General features: G+C 41.2%; 3 protein-coding genes across 6 annotated transcripts in view; 2 read left to right on the forward strand and 1 right to left on the reverse strand.

The window, feature by feature from the left end:
• The first annotated feature begins 450 nt into the window (after nt 1-450).
• On the forward strand, nt 451-5,101 carry cenpl (centromere protein L). Its single transcript, XM_086147480.1, has 5 exons — nt 451-473; nt 2,357-2,531; nt 2,644-2,901; nt 3,574-4,152; nt 4,680-5,101. Exons 1-5 carry the CDS (start codon nt 454-456, stop codon nt 4,752-4,754), a joined length of 1,107 nt encoding a protein of 368 aa, XP_086003606.1. The 5' UTR covers nt 451-453; the 3' UTR covers nt 4,755-5,101.
• A 3,441-nt stretch (nt 5,102-8,542) lies between these two features.
• On the reverse strand, nt 8,543-12,144 carry LOC147233366 (FUN14 domain-containing protein 1). 2 transcript variants are annotated; one of them, XM_086148101.1, is made up of 5 exons: nt 11,972-12,144; nt 11,351-11,516; nt 11,172-11,247; nt 10,345-10,479; nt 8,543-9,819 (listed from the first exon to the last, which is right to left on the reverse strand). In XM_086148101.1, the coding sequence occupies exons 1-5, from the start codon at nt 11,994-11,996 to the stop codon at nt 9,742-9,744; spliced, it is 480 nt and encodes a 159-aa protein (XP_086004227.1). In that variant the 5' UTR covers nt 11,997-12,144; the 3' UTR covers nt 8,543-9,741. The 2 variants fall into 2 exon arrangements, with proteins under 2 accessions (XP_086004227.1, XP_086004228.1); XM_086148102.1 differs by having other exon boundaries at nt 10,351-10,479; nt 11,972-12,142.
• Nucleotides 12,145-12,539: 395 nt separating this feature from the next.
• LOC147233367 (lysine-specific demethylase 6A-like) overlaps nt 12,540-20,707 on the forward strand; it is a 35,875-nt gene continuing 27,707 nt past the window's right edge. For 2 of the 3 annotated variants that reach the window (XM_086148098.1, XM_086148100.1), the window contains exons 1-2: nt 12,753-13,059; nt 13,193-13,256. In XM_086148098.1, coding sequence (XP_086004224.1) covers nt 12,881-13,059; nt 13,193-13,256 — 243 coding nt within the window. In that variant the 5' untranslated portion in view covers nt 12,753-12,880. Of the gene's footprint in view, nt 13,060-13,192; nt 13,257-20,707 lie in introns of all 3 variants that reach the window. The other variant, XM_086148099.1, reaches the window with a different exon arrangement.

Raw genomic sequence — 20,707 nt, forward strand, 5'->3', positions numbered from 1 at the left:
GACAGACAGACAGGCAGGCAGACGGACAGAGAAAAGTAAAGATCTGTCATTTTCATGCACTTAAACGTCTCTCTTCAGTTAAAATTGCTGGACAAAAATATCCATGATAAAGAGTTTACTTTGTAAAGCAAACTGTTACCATTAAGGACACTGGCAAACTGCCTCTTGGTCTTGCTTTTTATTAACAAGCAACAATTTTGATTTAAGTCAAATTTTGTTTGAAGTAAGACGTTAGTGTTTTGATGATTGTGTCCTATTACATTGTTTGTTGCCTTTCTTCTAAATACTTAATAATGTGAATATTGTTCTTTTATTTTGAAAAGCCGTTTCCGTATTGGATAAATCAGACTTCCGGTTTGTGTTCGCGTGATTGGTCGGTTCTCGACGCAAAGACTCCTGGGAAAGCGCCATGTTCAAATCAGCATCCGCCCTGCTATTGGTTGTGTTGTTATAATGGAGCGACGTCGGTCGAGGTATTTGTCTTTTAAATTAAAAATAATTGAATTTTCAAGTGAACATTTCCGCTGAAACATACTAAATATATTTTACCGACATATTTTAGCTGCCGGAGCTCTGATACTAAACATTCTTCTCCTGCATTAAGGCTGTGTCCAAACGCCATTTGCCAGCCGATAGTCTGCATGATGTAGCGCTTGTTAGAGTAGTTAGTTCTTAATGAAATATGCTAAGAGACTACCGACGGGATGATGGTCAATTTTACAACTTTGCATTTTGCTTGTCACGTGAAAAACTTTAAATTAACTACGCATGCTAACGGGGAAACCTATTTGCAGAAAGTTGCTGAAGACGATAAAATTGAGCTGTGGTCTTTTATCTGAGGCACAGATGTGTGGAAAGATAATGGAGCTTTACTTTTCATATACGGCATTGCAGATTTCTTCATTTCCTGTCTATATAGTCCTCCTGTCTTTGTTTACAAAACACAAGGAAGATGAGTATGTCAGGTGACATCTTACGTCACCTGTTCAATTTCTCGTTCTTTATCCCCCAGGCGGAAATGCACCCACATAATGCTGATACTGAGGTTCATGAAAATGCAGATATAACTACATAAGCTGATATTCTTCATTCCTCTTTTTGTCAAAATCTTTTCATGGCAACTGAACTTGAAGATGATCTTGAAGATGCTTCACCTCACCCGAGAGGCTTCTTAAGTTCGGATGGATTGTGGGGAGTTTTCTGGATATAAATGCTGGGGTTGGGGGTCTTACCTGAGTTAAACCTGTCAGATCATTTGAACTGAGGCTCAGGTGGTTGTCCCAGTAGTCCCCGATCATTCCGAGTGTATTGGAGGGTGCAAATTGACCTGGTGTGTGTGAGTTGATCTGTCTTGGGATAGATTCCAGTTTGGCGATATATGTGGGCAAAAGATTGTGCCCAGGGTCCCCTCCTCTCTTTTCACAGATGGTGTTTGCTTTTTGACAAAGATGACCTCTTTGACTCTTATCTCAAACCACCTGTCTTCTGTGGCCTGAATGCGGACATTGCAGTCTTAGGAAGAGCTGCCCTTGTCCTTCAGGTGTAGGGGGACTGCAGAGACCTGTCCTGAAGTGATGGCTTTCCTGTGTCGAGTTACTTGTTTGTGCAGAGGTCGTTTTGTTTCCAATGTATGTACAATGTGAATTTTTTTCAAGGGAAGAAATTCAAATGCAATTGCAGAGGAAAGATTTGAAGAAGAAATAACCATGACCTGGATTACAAAGAACTTCCATAGATATCTCATTCACATATTAAGTGCAGTGATAGAAAGCAAGTTGGCTTAAAGTTTCAGCTGTACAAGTACTCATGCAAAATTGCCAAATTAGGATTTATTAACCGTATGGATTTCAAACCTCACTGTTATTTGTGCATCAATTACATTACATTACATTACATTGCATTTGGCAGACGCTTTTATCCAAAGCGACTTACAATAGAGGACAAAGGGACTGCAAATACACAAGGCACAGGAAATATACAGAACAGTAAGCTTGGGTTAGTGAGTTGTTTTTTTTTTTGTTTGTTTGGTTTTTTTTTGACAAAGACATACACAAACGTACACACACACACACACACACACACTGCACACTGCAACAATTAAATATTGTCATGATAGATTCTTCTTCAGGACAGGATATTACTGAATAGTGTTGAAACAATTTTGATTGGTATCAGAAAAGCATCAATTTAATATGAAATCTGAATCATTTTCACACTGGTCATTACATTGTTTTATCTATATATTTGTTAAGGCTCAAATCAGCCATTTAATGTGTCATGCTCATCATACTATATATTCCTGCCATGATGTGGCTGTGAGTTCCGCACTCACATGGTGACCTTGTTTTGTCCACAGTGTGGCAAAGACTCCTCTGAATAGTCCTGGGGTTCAGAGGAGGAGTAAGAATAAGACCTACCGGCAGTCCTACCGGAGCTGCTTAAGTGCTGGTTCACATCTGTGCATCACTCCAGGATTAACAAGAAAGCGGCTCCTCACCAGCCGAAAAGCAGCAAAGTCTTTTAATATTTCGGTGAGTAATCCTGGGCCAGTGCAGTATTTCATGCGTTTCATATCGCATGCATTATAAATCGAAAAATTATTTTTTATTGACCATACTACTACTCTTCTCAACTTTTTTGTAGAAGGAGAGGGTGAACCCTGAGCAGCTGGCTCTGCTATTGAAAACAGAGTGGCAGCTGTCATATGTTACACCTCTTTACCGGTTTAGACACAGCCAGCTGAACACCTATTCCAGACAGCTCTCAGCGTTTCTAGCTGCAGAGAAGCAACAAGGTTTGGCGGTAGATGTTGAAGGAATGCAGAGCAGCTACAAAGTTTCCCTCTCTGTGGTGGAGGGGATGGTCGAGACAGAGGATGATGCAGAAACAATCTTCATAGAGGTGAGCTGAGGGCTCTGAGACATGCTTACCTCCTATTTTAAGTGGGATTAGGACTCCATGATATGTAAAGAGGTTCACTGAAGAGGTCACATGTACAGTTATAGACTTTTTATGAGTGGACAGGGGAAGTCTCTTTTCCTGTAAAATCTGAGTATGAAGGCCTAAAGACGATATTTTGTGGCATGCCAAATTGTTTGCTGTAAGCTAACCCTGGAAGTTTCTAGAACGTAGAACTGCCGATACTACATGTGAGGATTTCCTTATGAGTTTCAACTGATGGAACAAACTTAGTATATTTCCCTACTGGCCACTGTTATTAGTATTTTACTGTTTAAATAAAATAAAGTAATAATTTTAGTGGATAAAGACCCAGTTGAGATCATCTTTTAAATTTTCGATATTTTTTTTTGTGAAGTTCTGAATACAGAGATTTATCAATGAAAATATATTTTTTGGGAGTATGTTAATGGATCATTTTTGAGCAAGCCATACAAAAACATCAATCAAAAGACCCTGTCATTCATAAAAGTGTTTTCCCTATGTGACCTTGGCCCAAGTAGCTCATTCTTGGTCAATCTGACAAACAGTGCAAGTTATCATCCGCAATACATGTGTTAGAGAGGGTATGTTTCTTTCCTGTGTCGAACTAGAATCCATGTCTTTGATCCACAGATTAATTCAAAGCCCGTCTTCGCAAGGCGGGATGGGCCGCAGACAGTGTTGTGGAGGGGCTGGTTGACCTGCATCAGTGACAATCCTGGATACCAGCAATTAATTCCAAAAGACTTTGTCTGTCTACCACTCTTTGGCAGCAATGGTGCTGAGAACCTGACTACAATGGTCAAATCCTGGTTCCAGAAGACCTTTGATTGCTGCTTTGGGCCCTTAGAAATTAGCCATACAAGCCTGCAGTGGCTGGTGGCACTATGGACAAACTGCCACACTGAGTCCAGTATCAAGGAATTGAAAATGATTTGGAATGTCCCAGTCATGCCGCCATTGCAGGTCACGTACATAGTTAATCCCCAAGATGCCTGGGAGCTGTGGAACACTGTGAGGAATGTTCCACGGAGGAATAGCAGAGGGAAGGATGATGAAGATGGAGAGAATGTTGATATTGAGGAAGTGATGAAGTTCATGAAGGGACTCAAGAGTCACTTCTACAGACACTTCCGGTTGGATCTGTCCGCAGGCAGTCTTAGCCAGGTGTCTACAGCTCTCGGCACAGCCAAGAGCAGTGGCAGGATCAAGGTAACTTTTGAAACAACCAGTTCTCAGAAAATCTAGATTAGGGCTGGGTAATACAGTATATAGATAAATATTGAATATTCTTAGTACTTGTGCATGCAATAAAAGTGCACAAGTATAATATATATGGGCATATACAATTTATAATAATATTCACAAATATATAATTTTTCTGCCCATATCCAGACACAGATGTTTGTGAAAGTTTGCCATTTTTTTCAGTAGCCTTGCACAATTAGATAAATAAATAAAGGTGTAGTCCATCTGCTATCATTATTATCAAGGTAAACTCTATATAGCTATGTTGTTCCTTCCGCTCCTATTGAAATTTCCCTACTGTGGGAGGATGAAAGAAATATTCTATTCTGTTGTATATCTCGGATGTAATTATCCATTACTAACCAGAAATTTTTGTGATATACAGAATTTTTTGTTTGTGTTTTTCAAATTACTGTGTCTTATTTTGCATCTTTTGTTTTTAGAGTCACTTCAGTATTTATTGCTCTAACAGTTGTGTGTTTTTCTTTCAGATCCTCAACAGTAAATACATGATCACTACCTTGATGCTGCTGACAGAGTGTGCTCTCCTGAAAATGCCAGTCTGAGAATGGGAATTGGAAATGTGAATGGCTACATTCATTTTTAAAATGCAATTTCTGCCTGGAAAATACTTAGCTAGCAAAATGCTGACACATTTTTACATTAAAAGAAAAAACAGACAACTTTATCTTTCTAATATCCAGTACTTCAATCCTTGTAAACCCAAGTCTCTCCATGCTTAGAATTATTGTAAGGCCCATGTATAGCTGAACTAGCATATCTGTTTGCTGTGCTGTTGGGTAAGTTTGAAAGTCCCCAGCCCTCATCTTGTAAATAGCGTATTATGCACATATTCATGCCTAGCTGTTTTTACTAATGTTTTGTCAGTTATAATAAAACTCACAAAAAAATAGTTGTGATGATATATTGTCAAGTTCACATAATGCATTTGAAATTGAACTTCAGATGTAGATTTTCATGTTTTATCATAACCAACAAAGATTATGTTGATGGATGAAACCAAAATGACAAGAAAGGAATGGCTCATGGTCTGGTGATTCCGACGCCATCTGTCAGACGTGGAAGTGTGTCACACATGGGTTTGGTTTTGTGGTGTTGACTGTGAAAAGAGGCAGCAGGATGAATTTTTAAGTGTAAAGGAGACTTGACAATGCTGAGGTTAGGAAATATATGGCAAAACAAGAAATCATAAAGCAAGTATTTTTAGAATATTTGTGCTCTTAGCATGAGCTGAATGTCCTCGCTATTATAATCATATTCCGATTGCCGTTATTTGTCGTACTGGGTTAGAAGTTATAAACAAGCCTCGGAAACAGAATGGTATTTGGAAATGGTAAAAAAAAAGACAAAAACCTTTTTCTCTTTGTTAAAATAATGAAATAGATCCATGTTGAAACAGTAGTTTTTGGACACAGTTTCTTTACTGCAGTACTGTAGTGTTTTGCTTGAATCCTACTTGTGGAACATGTACAAACAAGATCTGGTCCCTAGATCGTGTTTGGCTCGTACTCAACAGAAGATGATATATCTGTTCCTGAATATAGGACTTTAGTGAGTGCTTTTGTCACACACACACACACACACACACACACACACACACACACACACACACACACACACACATATATATATATATATATATACACTGATGTTGGATTAGAAGACCTGGCTCTCAGTCCCCACTCTAATTCAACCCCAAACCATGACCCCCCCCCTCCACCAAACTTCACACTTGGCACAGTCAGAGAAGTACCATTCTCCTGGGAACCGCCAAACCCAGACTCGTCCATCATATTGCCAGATGCAGAAGTGCGATTCATCCCCCAAGAGAACGCGTCTCTACTGCTACAATATCCATGGCAGCATGCTTTACACCAATGCATCCAGTGCTCGTAGCTTGGATGCAGCTGCTCGGCACTGGAAAACCAATTCTATGAAGCTCTGCACACTGTTCTTGAGCCAATCTGAAGGCCACGTGAAGTTGGCAACCTTCTTTGAACTATACGCCTCAGCATCCGTTGACCCTGCTAAGTCTGTTTACGTGGTTTACCACTTTGTGGCTGAGTTGCTGTCATTCCCATAAATGCCCATAAATTTGGGCACCCCAACAGAAAAAGTACATCAATATTTAGTAGATCCTCCTTTTGCAGAAATAACAGCCTCTAAACACTTCCTATAGCTTCCAATGAGGGTCTGGATTCTGGTTGAAGGTATTTTCGACCATTCTTCTTTACAAAACATCTCCAGCTCAGTCAGGTTTAATGGTTTCCGAGCATGGACAGCCCGCTTTAAATCACACCACAGATTTTCAATAATATTCAGGTCTGGGGACTGAGATGGCCATTCCAGAACGTTGTACTCGTTCCTCTGCATGAATGCCTTAGTAGAATTTGAGCAGTGTTTAGGGTCGTTGTCTTGTTGAAGTATACAGTCCCGGCGCAACTTCAACTTTGTCACTGATTCTTGAACATTGATCGCAAGTATCTGCTGATACTGACTGGAATCCATGCGACCTTCAACTTTAACAAGATTGCCAGTCCCTGCACTGGCCACACAGCCCCACAGCATGATGGAACCACCACCAAATTTTACTGTGGGTAGCAAGTGTTTGTCTTGGACTGCTGTGTTCTTCTTCCGCCATGCATGTCGCCCCTTGTTATGTCCAAATAACTCAATTTTAGTTTCATCAGTCCACAGACCTTATTCCAAAATGAAGCTGGCTTGTCCAAATGTGCTTTAGTATGCCTCAAGCGACTCTGTTTTTGGTATGTGAGCAGAAAAGGCTTCTGCCGCATTACTCTCCCATACAGCATGTCCTTGTGCAAAGTGCGCTGAACAGTTGAATGATGCACACTGACACCATCTGCAGCAAGATCATTTTGTAGGTCTTTGGAGCTGGTCTGTGGGTTGAATTTGACTATTCTCACCATCCTTTGCCTCTGCTTTTCTGAGATTTTTCTTGGCCTGCAACTCCGGGCCTTAACTAGAACTGTGCCTGTGGTCTTCCATTTCCTCATTATGTTTCTCACAGTGGAAACCAACAGCTGAAATCTCTGAGCTAGCTTTTTGTATCCTTCTCCTAAACCATGATGTCTTTGTTTTCAGGTCATTTGACAGTTGTTTTGAGGCTCCCATGTTTCCACTCTTCAGAGACGATGCAGAGAGGAGAACAACTTGCAACTGGCCACCTTAAATACTCTTTCTCATGATTGGCTTCACTTGTGTATGTAGGTCAAGGGTCAATGAGCTTACCTAACAAATTTTGTGTTCCAATAATTAGCGCAAAAGGTATTCAAATCAATAAGACAACAAGGGTGCTCAAATTTATGCACCTGCCTACTTTTGTTTAAGTAATTATTGCTCACTTTCTGTAAATCCTATAGACTTCATTTCACTTCTCAAATGTCACTGTGTTTGTCTGCTATATGATATATTTAACTGAAATTGCTGATCCGAACAACCAATGATTTATAAAGGAAACTCTTGAAAATGATCAGGGGTGCCCAAACTTTTTCATACGACTATATATATATATATATATATATATATATATACATATATATATATATGCAGAAAGGTATTCTTTATTTTGTTTATCTCAAAGATAAGGTTTATATCCTGTTCTAAAAACAGAATGTTTAAATCCTTAATCTTATCAAATACATTCATAAAAGTTAAATGAATTGCATTCTTCTGTATCATGTGCATATTTGGATATATTGTAAGTTTGACTTTTATCTCAACTTGTTGCATATACCTGTAGGTGCCTTCCTAAGCTATCGTAGCCTTTGGTCAAGAACAGATGTCATCAGGTGTTGAACAACCTTCACTGGGTGCTTCGGCTCTCAACCACACCTTCCAGTTTGTGGGCTGGCAGTGATTGGCCAGCTCACTGCCCATCTGCCCCTGGCCTCCGGCATTCCTCCTCTCCTGCGCCATATCCAACACAAGGCATGTTCTGCCTCATCCCCCATCCTATAAGCAGCTTGCCGATTGATTCACTCGTCCAGGCCTACAGCAGAAAGAAAATGCCATGCCGACTTGGCCAGGGAAGCCCCTGCACCCTGTCTCCACAGGGAACAGCCATGCCTGCCAGCCCTTGTCTTTACGGTCATAGACTAGATGTTGGTTCTTTGAGGCCTTCCTTTCATGGGCCTCCTCAAAGCCTTCCTCCCACAGCAGTGAGCTCAACCAGAATTATCTTCTGGTCTTCTAGTCTTCCTGGTTTTAATACTATTGCAGAAACTGCCCTTGAGTTTTTTATGATTACATAAATGAACCTTTATCCTAGGAGAAATTACAAATTTGACTCATCCAACTCCTCACCAAAACATTTTTTCAAAATTTTATTTCAGTTTTACTCAAAATAAACATATTATAAAGAAAAAACAAGATAAATTCATACAGGTAACACAGGAATATCAAAATAAAACACAGATGGAAAATGAGCATAAAAACAGCACATGGTGAGGTAACATGCTCTTCAAAATTGAACATTTGAATAATCGCAATTATAAAATAAGGCAAAACAAAAGCAACCTGTGATTGAACTGGACCTTTTTGTGGTGTCTACTTAAATGCTTCAGAAGATGCATATCTGATGTATTGCTCCACTAAACACAGCACTAAATGCACTATGACAATGTTAAGATGCAACAATTGCTACTTCATTACTCCGATGACACCGTGTTACCTTGCCAACTTGGATGTTGACAACTGTAAGCTCCAAACTACAAGTTGAAAATGCTGTATCCAGATTATAAATACACCTGCCTTTAACATTAAGCATTTAATGTAAATTAGTACATATTCACTGATTTAATTTTTGTGTCTCAAGCTCGTGTGTTGTAGATCAACAAGAAATACATGTCTGAGTGAAAAATTTATTTTGGTTCATCTTCCAACCCCTGACAAACTTTACAACCTGAATTACTTTTGCAAGTATGCCTCAATCCCATGTTAAGATAGCAAAAATAAATGGCTCAAAAAAATTCTTCAGACACCTGGGATCATTTCACACTTCACCTTCCATATCATGTGTAATATGCAAAGTTGTTGGGTATTTACAGCATTTAATGGGAGTTGGTTATATTTACAAGTGGTTCAGCACATCCTATCTTTAAACACCAAGATGAACGTCTACCAAATACATGGTGTGATAGACACTCTTGTAGTAGTCTTTGTTGGTATGTAACAGTTTGACACAGTAATCTTTCGATTAATTATACGCATATTAGAAATAAAGTTTCACAGTACTATCTGAGCACCCCACTGCCCTAATGATTCCCAATACACACTGGAGAGTGTGTATGCAGTCTTCCCCATAGGAGATAGTTGGCTGTAATCAGTGCAAATAAAACAGGGGAGCAGAATCATGTCAGTTAACACAACTGTCATAACAGATCATGCTTTGACGTTCAATATAAACACCTTTCTCTGTGAGAGTAATTGCACAATTGCAGGGCGGAGAGGAACTAAACCTATGCAGTGATGGGAATAGGTGGCAAGCAGACTGCAGTCTGCATAGCAGCTTTAGGAGGCCAAACCCAGAAAGAAACCACCAACAAATCCACTGGACAGAACGATGTTCCTCTTTATAAAGTCCGTGGCCTGTGTAAGAGGTAAGATGGAATATTGAGTCAAATAGAGATTACAACCAATATGGACAGCTATTACCTATTAAAGTTGCTAGGAAAACAGTAAATATGAATAACAAACACAAACTTAAATTAGTCTTGACATTGTGAAAACAATGTTGTTAGTCCTATACAGTAAGTGATTTATGGAGAATAAAGTAGAAGACAGATACACTGATGAAACAAGAATGATTTCAGAATGGGGGAGGGGGAATGCTTGCAGTGTCATCACGAGATTCAGTTTAGATATTTGTACACTAGATGGCATCACTGGTTTACAGATGACAAAAGACTAGTGTTAAAAACATTTTCCAGATTTACCTTGGGGCTTGAATTAAAGTATCTATCTATCTATCTATCTATCTACCTACCTATCTATCTATCTATCTATTTATTTATTGACAGGCTCTCAATTTATTGCTACTGAGTGTGGGACTTTGGGTTTGAGTAACATTCAACATGAAAAAACATGATAGAAAGCAAGTGTTTTTACAGCTACCTTTACCTCCTCAATGAATGTATTTATTTCAGGAGCGGCTTTGTTTGCTTTCTTCTTGAGGTGTTTCTTTGCTTTGTTCACATCCTTTTCCACCTTCTTCCAGTCCACCTGCACGTAGCCACTGTGATTGGCAATCTGTTCAGATACCAACAACAAACCCAGAATCTTATACAGATGATTTACATATAATCTTGGAGTTGTATACTTCAAACATACTCTTTGTACGTTGTTTCTTCCCTGAGAATGCTGTTAGAGCTTAGCTAGCATTATATGCTGGTTTAAAGTATTTGGATTATCGGTTAGCATTTGTTTTAACTCTACTTGGCCATTCACTCCTTGACAGTCAATACTGAGTACTGAGTCATAAGTCAAAGGTGGAATACTATATATTCATAGTAAAAAGCTGTTCAGGACACATTCAGCCTCCCCTGCCTTTCATAGGAACAAATGTAGTCATCTAATATGAGCCTGATTGCTTCCCATTCTTATTATTTGACTGCTAATACCTCTATGTAACTAGCTTTGATTGTTGCTCTTGCTGTAATATTTCTATCATATTTTGAGATGAATAATAGAGCACAAAAAACTGCTTAATATCACCACAGAGGATTTGGTGAAAACCCACAAACAACCAGATTGCGTGTCCATCGAGAGCCAACTGATTGTGTCGTTGAGGAGACCAGCTGAGTATCATGCCATGCAACTGGCAATCATCAGTTGTCAAAATGGGAGAGCATTCAAACAACAACTGTTCTTTATCGCCACAAAAACTAAAGAGACAGTACATTAACAACTTTGGTGCATTTTACAAAATTCCATAGTCTTGCCTGTAAAAGGAGGAACCCTCCGCCAACAGCTGTAGCGGCTATCTTACCAACTCTCTGGAAGAGGTAACCGGCACACCTTAATGAGAGGAGAGGGTGACAAAAGCATACTGTAACATCAGTTACCACTTCGGTTACTTTGTCAATTAATTCAACATAACCAATGGGTCAACACATCTTACCATCCTGTCACTCCTCCCATCATTAGTTGGGTTGCGACAGAATACTTTTCAGCTATTGGGCCAGAGTTGTTGCCAAAAACCCTACTCCACCATTGATGCCTCCGGGCATATTCTGTCAGGTCCACAACCTCATAAACCTCATCTTCACTCTCCGGGTCATCCTGACCTGTGATGACAAGAATTTAAATAGGTTGAAGGTAAACACCAAAAGGCAATGGCCAACCCCTATCCTTTTGACGACAGGAAATGCATGTAGAATACAAACTATTTAGTACTTGTCTTCACTTAGCCCCATTTTTAACCCGCGACATTTATAGTAACACAACTTTGACTTGGATTTCAAGGTACTACAAACCAAAAACCGAAGACTAACGTACAAAATTACGAGGCTAGACGTAACAGACTGCAGAATACTCGTTAGCACTGCATTGGCAGGAACGCTATTAGGCTAACGTCAAATGGCTACCGAGCAAATATCCCCCCGCGACACCCTTCTGAAACGCTTCTATAATTGGGCATCATCATGTATTGATAACTAAATAACAAAGGCAGAGCATGCCCCATGTACTAATATGAAATGTAATATCAGTTGCAACATTTTCAACAAACATATGAACTAACCTTCTCGCTGATCCACCGTCGCCATTTTGGAGAACCTAATTATGTCACCAGGATGTTGACAATGCTAAACCACGCCCACATGGTGATGCATTGCCACGTCAGTTACAAATACTCTGATATCACATATAATACTAAAAACGTTTGTATTTAAACATGAAAGTGTTCGCATTCCATTGAGAATATTTAAGTCACGCATTGTGGAAATTTGGAAAGTGAATGCGGGGGATGCAATGGGTTAAGGGCTCGCAACCGATTTTGCATTATGGCCTAATTTAACCAGTCTTTCCAGAGAGAATAATCAGTATTTAATTATATACATTTTACTGGATGCAATCTGATTTTGATGCAAGTTGAAACCACATTTAACGCGAAAATAAAGCGGCGTCATTATAAATAATATAGATGCCAAGCACGGCTCCATGAACACAACTTGTTTTTTTCGCTTCTACTCTCAACTATAGCATGAGCGATTACCGGTGTGCCAAAATTTAATGAATATTTAAGATAAAAAGAAGATATAGCAGGGAAGTCATATGGTGATATGTGCGCACTCCCATTGGCTAAATACGGGAGAGAGGGCGTGGTCAGAGCGGCGCGTGGGTTCGCTTGGGTGACACAATTAAAACAACTTTATCTTCGCGGCCGAAACCCTATTTTATTGTCAAATACTCACATCTCGGATATCGAACTAAGTTATTAGCATTCAACAAACGTCACGGTCTCACTTTGTAATGAAAGATGTGACGTTTGAGAAGCAGCCCGGAGAGCGCCTCAGTCCCCCCGAACGGATTTACTATATCGAATCGCATCTTTTCATGCTGGGAAAAAGTTTTTGATCCTTTTGTTTTCTTCGGTTCCTCCACTTTCATTCGGCGGAGGAAACCGCGTGTCTCCGCGCCGGGATTTTCCATGCAATCGTGCAGTGTGTCTCTCGCCGTTGCTGCCTGCGCTGCTGCTCGTAGTCTCGGCTCGGCTTCTGCTGGTGGTGATGAGGAAAAGAAAATGGCGGCGGGAAAAGCGAGTGAAACAGAGGAGGACTTTCCGACACTGACAGCCCAGGAGAGAGACAGTTTGGTCGGGATTGACAGGTCGGAATAGTAACCCCGTGCACTTAGAAACGCACAGTTATTAGATTAAATTTCCTTTTCTTGCATATCGAAAGCATATTCGATTCGCTGTGCAAGTAATACTGAGCCGCCTATGTTGTCTTCTTGCTTGCAGCTCACTGTTTGGATTTCAGAAGCTTCATGAAGATGGCGCCAGAACGAAGGCCCTGTTGATGAAGGTATAAAATCTAATTGGATGTATTTCACAACCAAGCAACAACCTGTTTACTGGAACTTACTCCAGTCCCCCGGCTACCTTGCACGGCGAAAGAATTTACACTGAAAGTAGCTGGTCTGTCTGGATGCAAGTGTCCCCCTCGCCGTGCAGATCAAGGCCAGCTAGCCGCAGCCCCTCTTCTAGCCAGCTAGCCTACGAGTTAGCTACTTTTAGCCGATGAACAGCGACCCTGCACCTGCGGGGACGAAACGTCGCACGCCTGGATAGCCCACCAGCAAATACCTGTAATTTGCATCTAGCGTGGGAACATTACTACTAGTTAATGTTTGGCAACCACCCTTCCCCGGGAACTCAAAATCCGTTTCATTCACCCCATTGCTGTTGTAACGTTACCTTTTCTCCTAGCTACCACAACACTACGTCGTCACGGATTTGTGTAGCACATTGACTGTCGGAAAGCGCACGTTAATGGGGAAAGTTTTATGTCGAGATGGTATAATCTCGAACCTAAGCTTCGCTAATGTAGCGTCATATACAAACTCGACGCTCAGAGATTATATTTTGTCTGCGTCCATCGAGAAGTGCTTTAACGGCAACAGTAACGTTGACGCTGTAACGTTAGCCGTATTCCAGGGTGCACCAAATGCTGCCTGCCCGATAAACGTTATTTGACATGGTTAGCTCGAGCCTGTAAACATTTGCATCAGCGGAGACCGTCGGACACTGACTGGCGTTTGTCCTTAATTTGCATTCTTTCATTCAGCTAAGGACAGGTTGTGTGCTGTGCGTGTTTTAAGTTATATTTCCCCTTGACGAGTTGACAAACGTTACAAATAACGTTAACTTAATGGCTGTCTGACTGTCCAAGATGGCGGGACATGGCGGGGTGACACCGTTTGCTATAAAAACTGTTTCATATGAAATTGTCCTCACAATGCATAGGTGTGTATCCGAGTTGTATATTTAGCTATCTCCGCGAGTCTCCGCTCCTCATAAATATGTGTTCACCTGCAGACGTATTCGGTTTCGTGCTCCTTTGTTTACAGTTTTTTTTTGTCGCCCCTGTTTGTGTTTGTTCTGTGTACCGAAAGCTGCCACCTTGAAGAGACACAATCTCCCCTCACCGAGCACACAGTAGAGCTTTATGCATTTCAAACTGTGGACGGTGTGATTAAAGGTGATGCTTTTGACAGGTCGTAGTGTAAGGGGCCATCCACGGATCTGCTCGCTAGGTGGTGTGGGATACCTTAGATTTGCCAGTGTTTCAACTAGCTGCACACAAGCCGCAGCAGCCGTTACCTAGGTGTACTATACTATAATTGCTTAAGAACTGACGACTTGCAAGGCCATTTCTACAATCGCCCAAAATGAAGCTCATCTACTTGTTTGTATCCATTCTGAACTCGAAGCTTCATTTTGATGCAGCGGCAGAGCCATTCATTTACTGACGTCATTGTTGTTTCACTTCATGCAGGAAGCCACTGGGAAGAGATCTCATAGACGGCTTTGGGATTGTACTTAGAGCTGCATTATCGTTTGATCAGTGGAATTGTGCCACGGTCAATTGTAGGCATCGTGGGAGCCTTAAAATTTTTGCATGGCATTCACACAGCTTGATCAGTTTTGAGTAAGGGATACTTTGCGATGCTGTTGTGCTCTACCTATAGTGACTACAGTGAGCAAGGCAAGGATCTTCGATGCAAGATGATCCGAGGCTCAAAAATAAGCCAATTTCACTCTCAGAAAGCTGGGCAGAATTGCTTAATTTGACAGCTTTTACTCAATAGGTTTTGCTCTTAATTTCCCATTTTTTATTTTTGGTTATTCACAATTTGGTCTATATCCAGGATTGAAATGTACAGCTCCTTGTTAGTTGTTATAATATGCCATATCTCGCTCCAAAAGGAACATTTGTCGCCTGATTTTCCAGTCAGTCTTCTACACGAAGACTGGGTTTTGTACTGGGTGGTGCACAAGTATCTACAACTCAGATATATTCGTTGACAAGACTGATGCCAGTGCAGCCTAGTTTCAAACCCAGGTTAGTTTGTATTGCTGGTAATTGATGTTGAACTCACTTCAAGCTGTAGTCAGAGCATGTGCCTGAGTTTCTCCCACTGTCAGTTTGTTTTAGTTTGTGTGTGATTACATCACTCACATGAATGTGTATCTTCTTTGTAGACCCTGCTGGACAAAACAAAATACACTTTTACCACTCGGATACCAGGGTTGTACGATACCAAGCCAACCTCAGGGTGAGGAGTTATTTTTTTGGAGAAAAATCTTCAACTATAATACAGGCATTTGGTAAAAGTATAATCACCAAATGCAATCCGATTATCTTGTCATGCCCAGTGATGAGAAATATCTTACAACAGTTATCAGCAGACCAGACCAATGCTTCACAGAAATTGATAATAGTTGATACCATTTGTAATGTAAGCGTCTTGCGCTGAAAAATTTTGGAGATCATAATCCAAGAAACAGGTTGTTTTGAGCTATGCAAATGGTGAGCAATGCATAGTATGAGATGATTCAATGTTATATGCATTACATGAAAACTTCATTATAAAAGCAGTATGTCATTATTTATATAATTACTGTTTGATTTGCAACTAAAAAAAGGATAATTGGTACATGTTATACTGATTGGGTATTGTTCATAAAAGTGAACTTGTATTGTCTCTAGTGACTGAGAACATTGAAACAAGTCTGAATTGTGCAGCTTTTACAAATGAATGAATTAATCAATTAGCCAGTAACTTTAACATTTGCTAGTATTACCAGTTAAAACTGACTGGATGCCTGTACTAATCCACCTGCAATAGATATTCATCTCTTGTTCTGTGCTAGCTTATCTAATACGCTTATATTACTGATATCCTTTAAGTCCCATTTTACAAAATTGAAGGTTAAAAGCACTTCACTCAAAACAACATCTTTTACAACACACACTGTTGTTGCTTGTTGATATTTCTAGGTTTTCCTTCTGTCCAGTTTTCAATTTTCCTCTCTGGGGAACAAATGCTATGCCTTAGCGAGCACTCTTGGATAGCACTGAATTGATATTTAATGGACTACTTTCGGGAACCATAGGAATTTCAGACTGACACTCTTTCAATACTGTCACTGGCTTAAATTTGTCCGCCATTGATGTAAAAACTGACAGGCAAGTAAGTCGGATCCATCATCTGCTGTACTTCTGAGCTTAAAAGATACCACTCTTGTAATTTTCTGTAGCAGATGACTAGATGCTTGTTTTTACTCTTGTGTTGGATCTCTGCCTGACAACTTGCAATGCAGAGTTTCTGTCTTGTTGCTCTATTTGCTTGTGGTCTTAGCTGAATCCCTTATCGAACACAAGTAGGTCACTGTATCACCATTAACTAGGTGACAAGAAAAAAAACTCACGGCAATAACCACACTAAGGATGATCATCCTAATTTAGTGTGTTTAAGCATGATTTTTTTTTCTTTTTTGTTTTTTTTTTAGCTAGACTTTTGGTGTTATTTATATTGTTTTACCAGCAACTCAACAAAAATAAAATGAACAGAAGTATCATTACAGTTTTCAGTTGGTTGCCCATTAGGTTATAATAAATCAGTCATCATTGGTGATTGCTGTAAATAAATGCAGCTCTGGAGAAATCATGTGCTAGGTGAAAGAGATTTTGAAAAATGCATTTTTCTAAAATGGTTTAGCTGGTAAATAAACTATACTTTTGGGCACATACCCAATTACATACTATTATTATGTCTAAATTCATACAGTACCTGGTTTCTCATCAGGAAGGTGGGTCCTTAGTGTCATGTCATCTGTGTGCTATACAGGTCATTGGTATCTTTTGCGCAGCTTTAATTTTGGCATCGTGAATTGGACTATACAGGAAATTGGAAGGTCACCAGTACATTTCCTTAATTCTCTGCCCACTTTTGTACCACAGTAAGGGAAACAAAAATTTGGGAACCCGATGCATACAACATCTTGGAACACCTTTGAATAGTGCAAGGAAACGGAGATGCATAGACTATAAACTTATTTTAGCTGTAAAAGAAAAGAAACCTATAGAAAAATATTTCCTGTTCCTGTCAAAATGCAGTCCAGGTAAATTCTGACAGTTTTATGTTTGTGTTGAATTTGGTCCTGCCTCTTGTAGTTGATGATTGCAAATCTTTCAGTGTAAGCAAATGAGCCTTTCTTTGTATGCAAGTATGCAGCCCCAGCATTGGATAAAATTTACTGACATGATTACGGGGCATAACTTTAGCATGGTTCATTCACATTGCGTATGATTAAGGTGAATTATAGACTGAATAATTCGGGCCCTCCTTCAAGCTTGAATGGCACACGACATTAGATTAAGTGTGGTAATGTAGTGCAATGAGGAAAGATGGTAGAGCCATGGACGAGTTCAAACTTATTCCTGAAACACCAAACAAAACTAACAACCAACGTCTGTGGGCCAAACTGCCTGGGACTTAAACCACACCCTAGCCCCTAGTCCCATGGGGTGAGAAGCCACGCCCCTTAGTGTCCGCCACATAGCCCCCCCTCATCATTATTAGCTCTGTCAAAAGCCTGGATCTATTCAAGAGTCCAGTGGACTGTGTTGCCCGCCTTCTTGAGCCACAAAGTCCAATAAAGGGGCTGAAGGAGGTAGGCAGCGTGAGGCAGGAAGTGTTTGTAAAAGTTCACCATGCCCAAGAAAGCTTGCAATGCTTTGGCAGAGGCTGGCTGGGGATATTCAGCCACTGCTTGCACCTTCAAAGGCAATGGAACCGTGCCTTGCATTAATATGTGATGTCTCAAGAAGTCAATCACCGGCACTCCAAACTGACACTTAGCCAGGTTGACAATGAGGCCGTGTTCATCCAACTAATGGAAATCCTGTGTCAGATGTTTCAGGTGCTTTTCAACCAACGAGCTGGCCACTAGTATGTTGTAAGGATAGACAAGCACAAAAGCAAAGACATGCAGCACTGAGTCCATGAGCCTCTGAAAGGTTTTAGCAGCTCCCTTCAAGCCAAAAGGGATGCATTGGAATTCAAAAATACCAAATGGTGTCATCATCCTGGTCTTGGGCATTTCCTCTGCGTGCGTAGGCACCTGGTGATAACTGCACACCAGGTCCACCTTGGAGAAAACGTTGGCGCTTGACAGGCATATGGAATGGGGATGGAGTAGCAATTGTTCCTGGTGATGTTCAAACGGCGAAAGTTGCCACAAGGATGTGCCATGACCAATTGGCCTTGGACACCCTATTGAACGGGGAGGCCCAGGGCCTGTTGGACCACCTCAGACACTCCTGATGATCCTCAGACACTCCATGGTGGCAAAGTCCCCTTTAGCCGTGTCCAGTTTAACCGCATCTGAGCACTGAAAAAAGGTGGTCCCACCGAGGGGATGAATTGCTCCACATCGTGTTTAGTAACTGCAGTGGAAAATGTGGGTGTAGTTAGCCACGGAAAATCTGACCGCAAACGTTGATAAACATTCCCCAATGTTCACAGCCCTGCTCCCCCTGTCTCACACTTAGAAGTGGCGAAAGACACAGCATCAGTCAATCAATCAATGGTTTACGATATCCAGAAGCAGAGTGCTGGCACAGAAAGTTTCTGCCAATGATGGGGACAGTGATGGAGGTGATCGCGAAGTCCCGCTCAAAATGGCGGCTGCGGAAACAAACAGGCAGAAACCTTGCAATCAAAGGTTGCATTTGAGGACTCGTTAGAAGAAAAAATGCCTTTGTTGTCACATTCAGTTATACATAGAGCACAACATCTGTGAAATTTGACCACCGCATTTAACCGATCATGGATGAACCATGAGCAGAAGGCAGCTTAGGAGCAGCGCCAGGGGAGCAGTTGGTGGTTATGTGTCTTGTTCAATAACATTTCGATAGGCTAGGGGATCGAACCGGGAATCGGACAAGGACTGCTCAGTTCCAAGGACGACCGCTCCAACCCCCTGAGCCAGCATCCCGACAGAATAACCTGCTAAGTCGGGGGCTGATGGCTCTTACTTCTATGTCCAGTCATGTTGGGGAGAGGTTCGTCTGCCAGCTACAGTCCACCAGAAATTGTATTCTATGCCTTGATGTGTCCTCTGTTGTTCACGGCCGCTACCGAGCTCCATTGTTTACTTGCGCCCGAATGAGAACAGGGGAACACTACTCCGTGCCTTGCTGCCAAACCACTGGTGGGAAAAAAAACAGGCCAATCCCTCGCTTTCTTGGAATAACCACCTTGGCCCCCACTGCTGGATCCATGTTTGCTTGTATCGTCCACAGGGGCTCCACGCTCTGGACGGCAAACTGCCTGGTCGCCCGCAGGACAAGGTCAACCTCCTTCTCCAGACCTTGGCAGTCGCTGGTAGCTAAATATCAGGAGTTAGCCAAAACTGTGAACACTAGAGGTAGGAGCTGGTGCAGGAAAACATGCTGGAAAAGGAACCCGTCATTGTCGGATCCCAGTAGTGACAGCATGTTGTCCATTGGGTCCACAGCCAAGCCGTTGCCCAAACCAGACAGGGAAAGTAGCCTCTCCACCCGCTCCATGAGGGCGGTGTATCTACCATGCTGCAGGGGGTCAAGCAACAGCTCCACGGCTTGCTGTGTGGACTGTTGGTCCAGTGCTGTGACGACCAGAAAGTACCTGGCTTCGTCTGAAAAAAAATTCCATGAAGGTGGAAAAGTGCTTCAACATGTGGAAACCAGGAGGCTGGGTTGCTCTGCCAGAACTCCAGTAGCCTCACAGCCACGGTGGGCAAGGCTGGTTGACTGAGTTTCGGCGACATGGCAGAAGTGGAATCACACACTTCTTCTGAGTCAGACTGGTTTGACATGGGGTAACCAATGTGGTGTTATAAGAAAAATGGCGGAGTGATGGATGACTTCAAACTTGATTCCTGAAACACCAAACAAAGCTAACAAACTTTAGTGGTCCAAACTGCCTGGGACCTAAACCACACCCCAGCCCCTAGTCCCATGGGGTGAGAGGTCATACCCCTTAGTGTCCGCCACAGTAATACTTTGTCCTTTTTTTGTCATTGCAAAGGTATGTAACATTGTGAGCTATACCCCAATGCTATAGGTCTCACACAAAAACATTTAACATGTGTTTCATTATAAGGAGCCTTGGAAATCTAACAGGAATCTTAATATGAAGCTCACCTTTTAGAATATTGACTTTGGTAAACCTATTTTACCCATTGTATTCTAGAAAAATAAGTAAAAAAAAAAAAAAGTTATTTCACTGGAACTGTATCTGTGCAGCTGTCTGTCCAACTATTGCCCATTCATTTGAAACACTAGGGGATCATTGGTAATCTGTCAATCTTTTCTTATCTTTTAAATTCTCCAAAAGTCCTTTACCTACTGTGACAGAGCTCGCATGCACTACAGCCTGACCCTTATCTCATCATTTTTTTTTTTTAATCAAAGTCAATGGTTTC

The sequence above is a fragment of the Fistularia commersonii genome, chromosome 6 (genome assembly GCF_037954325.1).
Source record: "Fistularia commersonii isolate RoL2024-O1a breed Wild chromosome 6, RoL_Fcom_v1.0, whole genome shotgun sequence".
Classification (NCBI taxonomy): domain Eukaryota; kingdom Metazoa; phylum Chordata; class Actinopteri; order Syngnathiformes; family Fistulariidae; genus Fistularia; species Fistularia commersonii.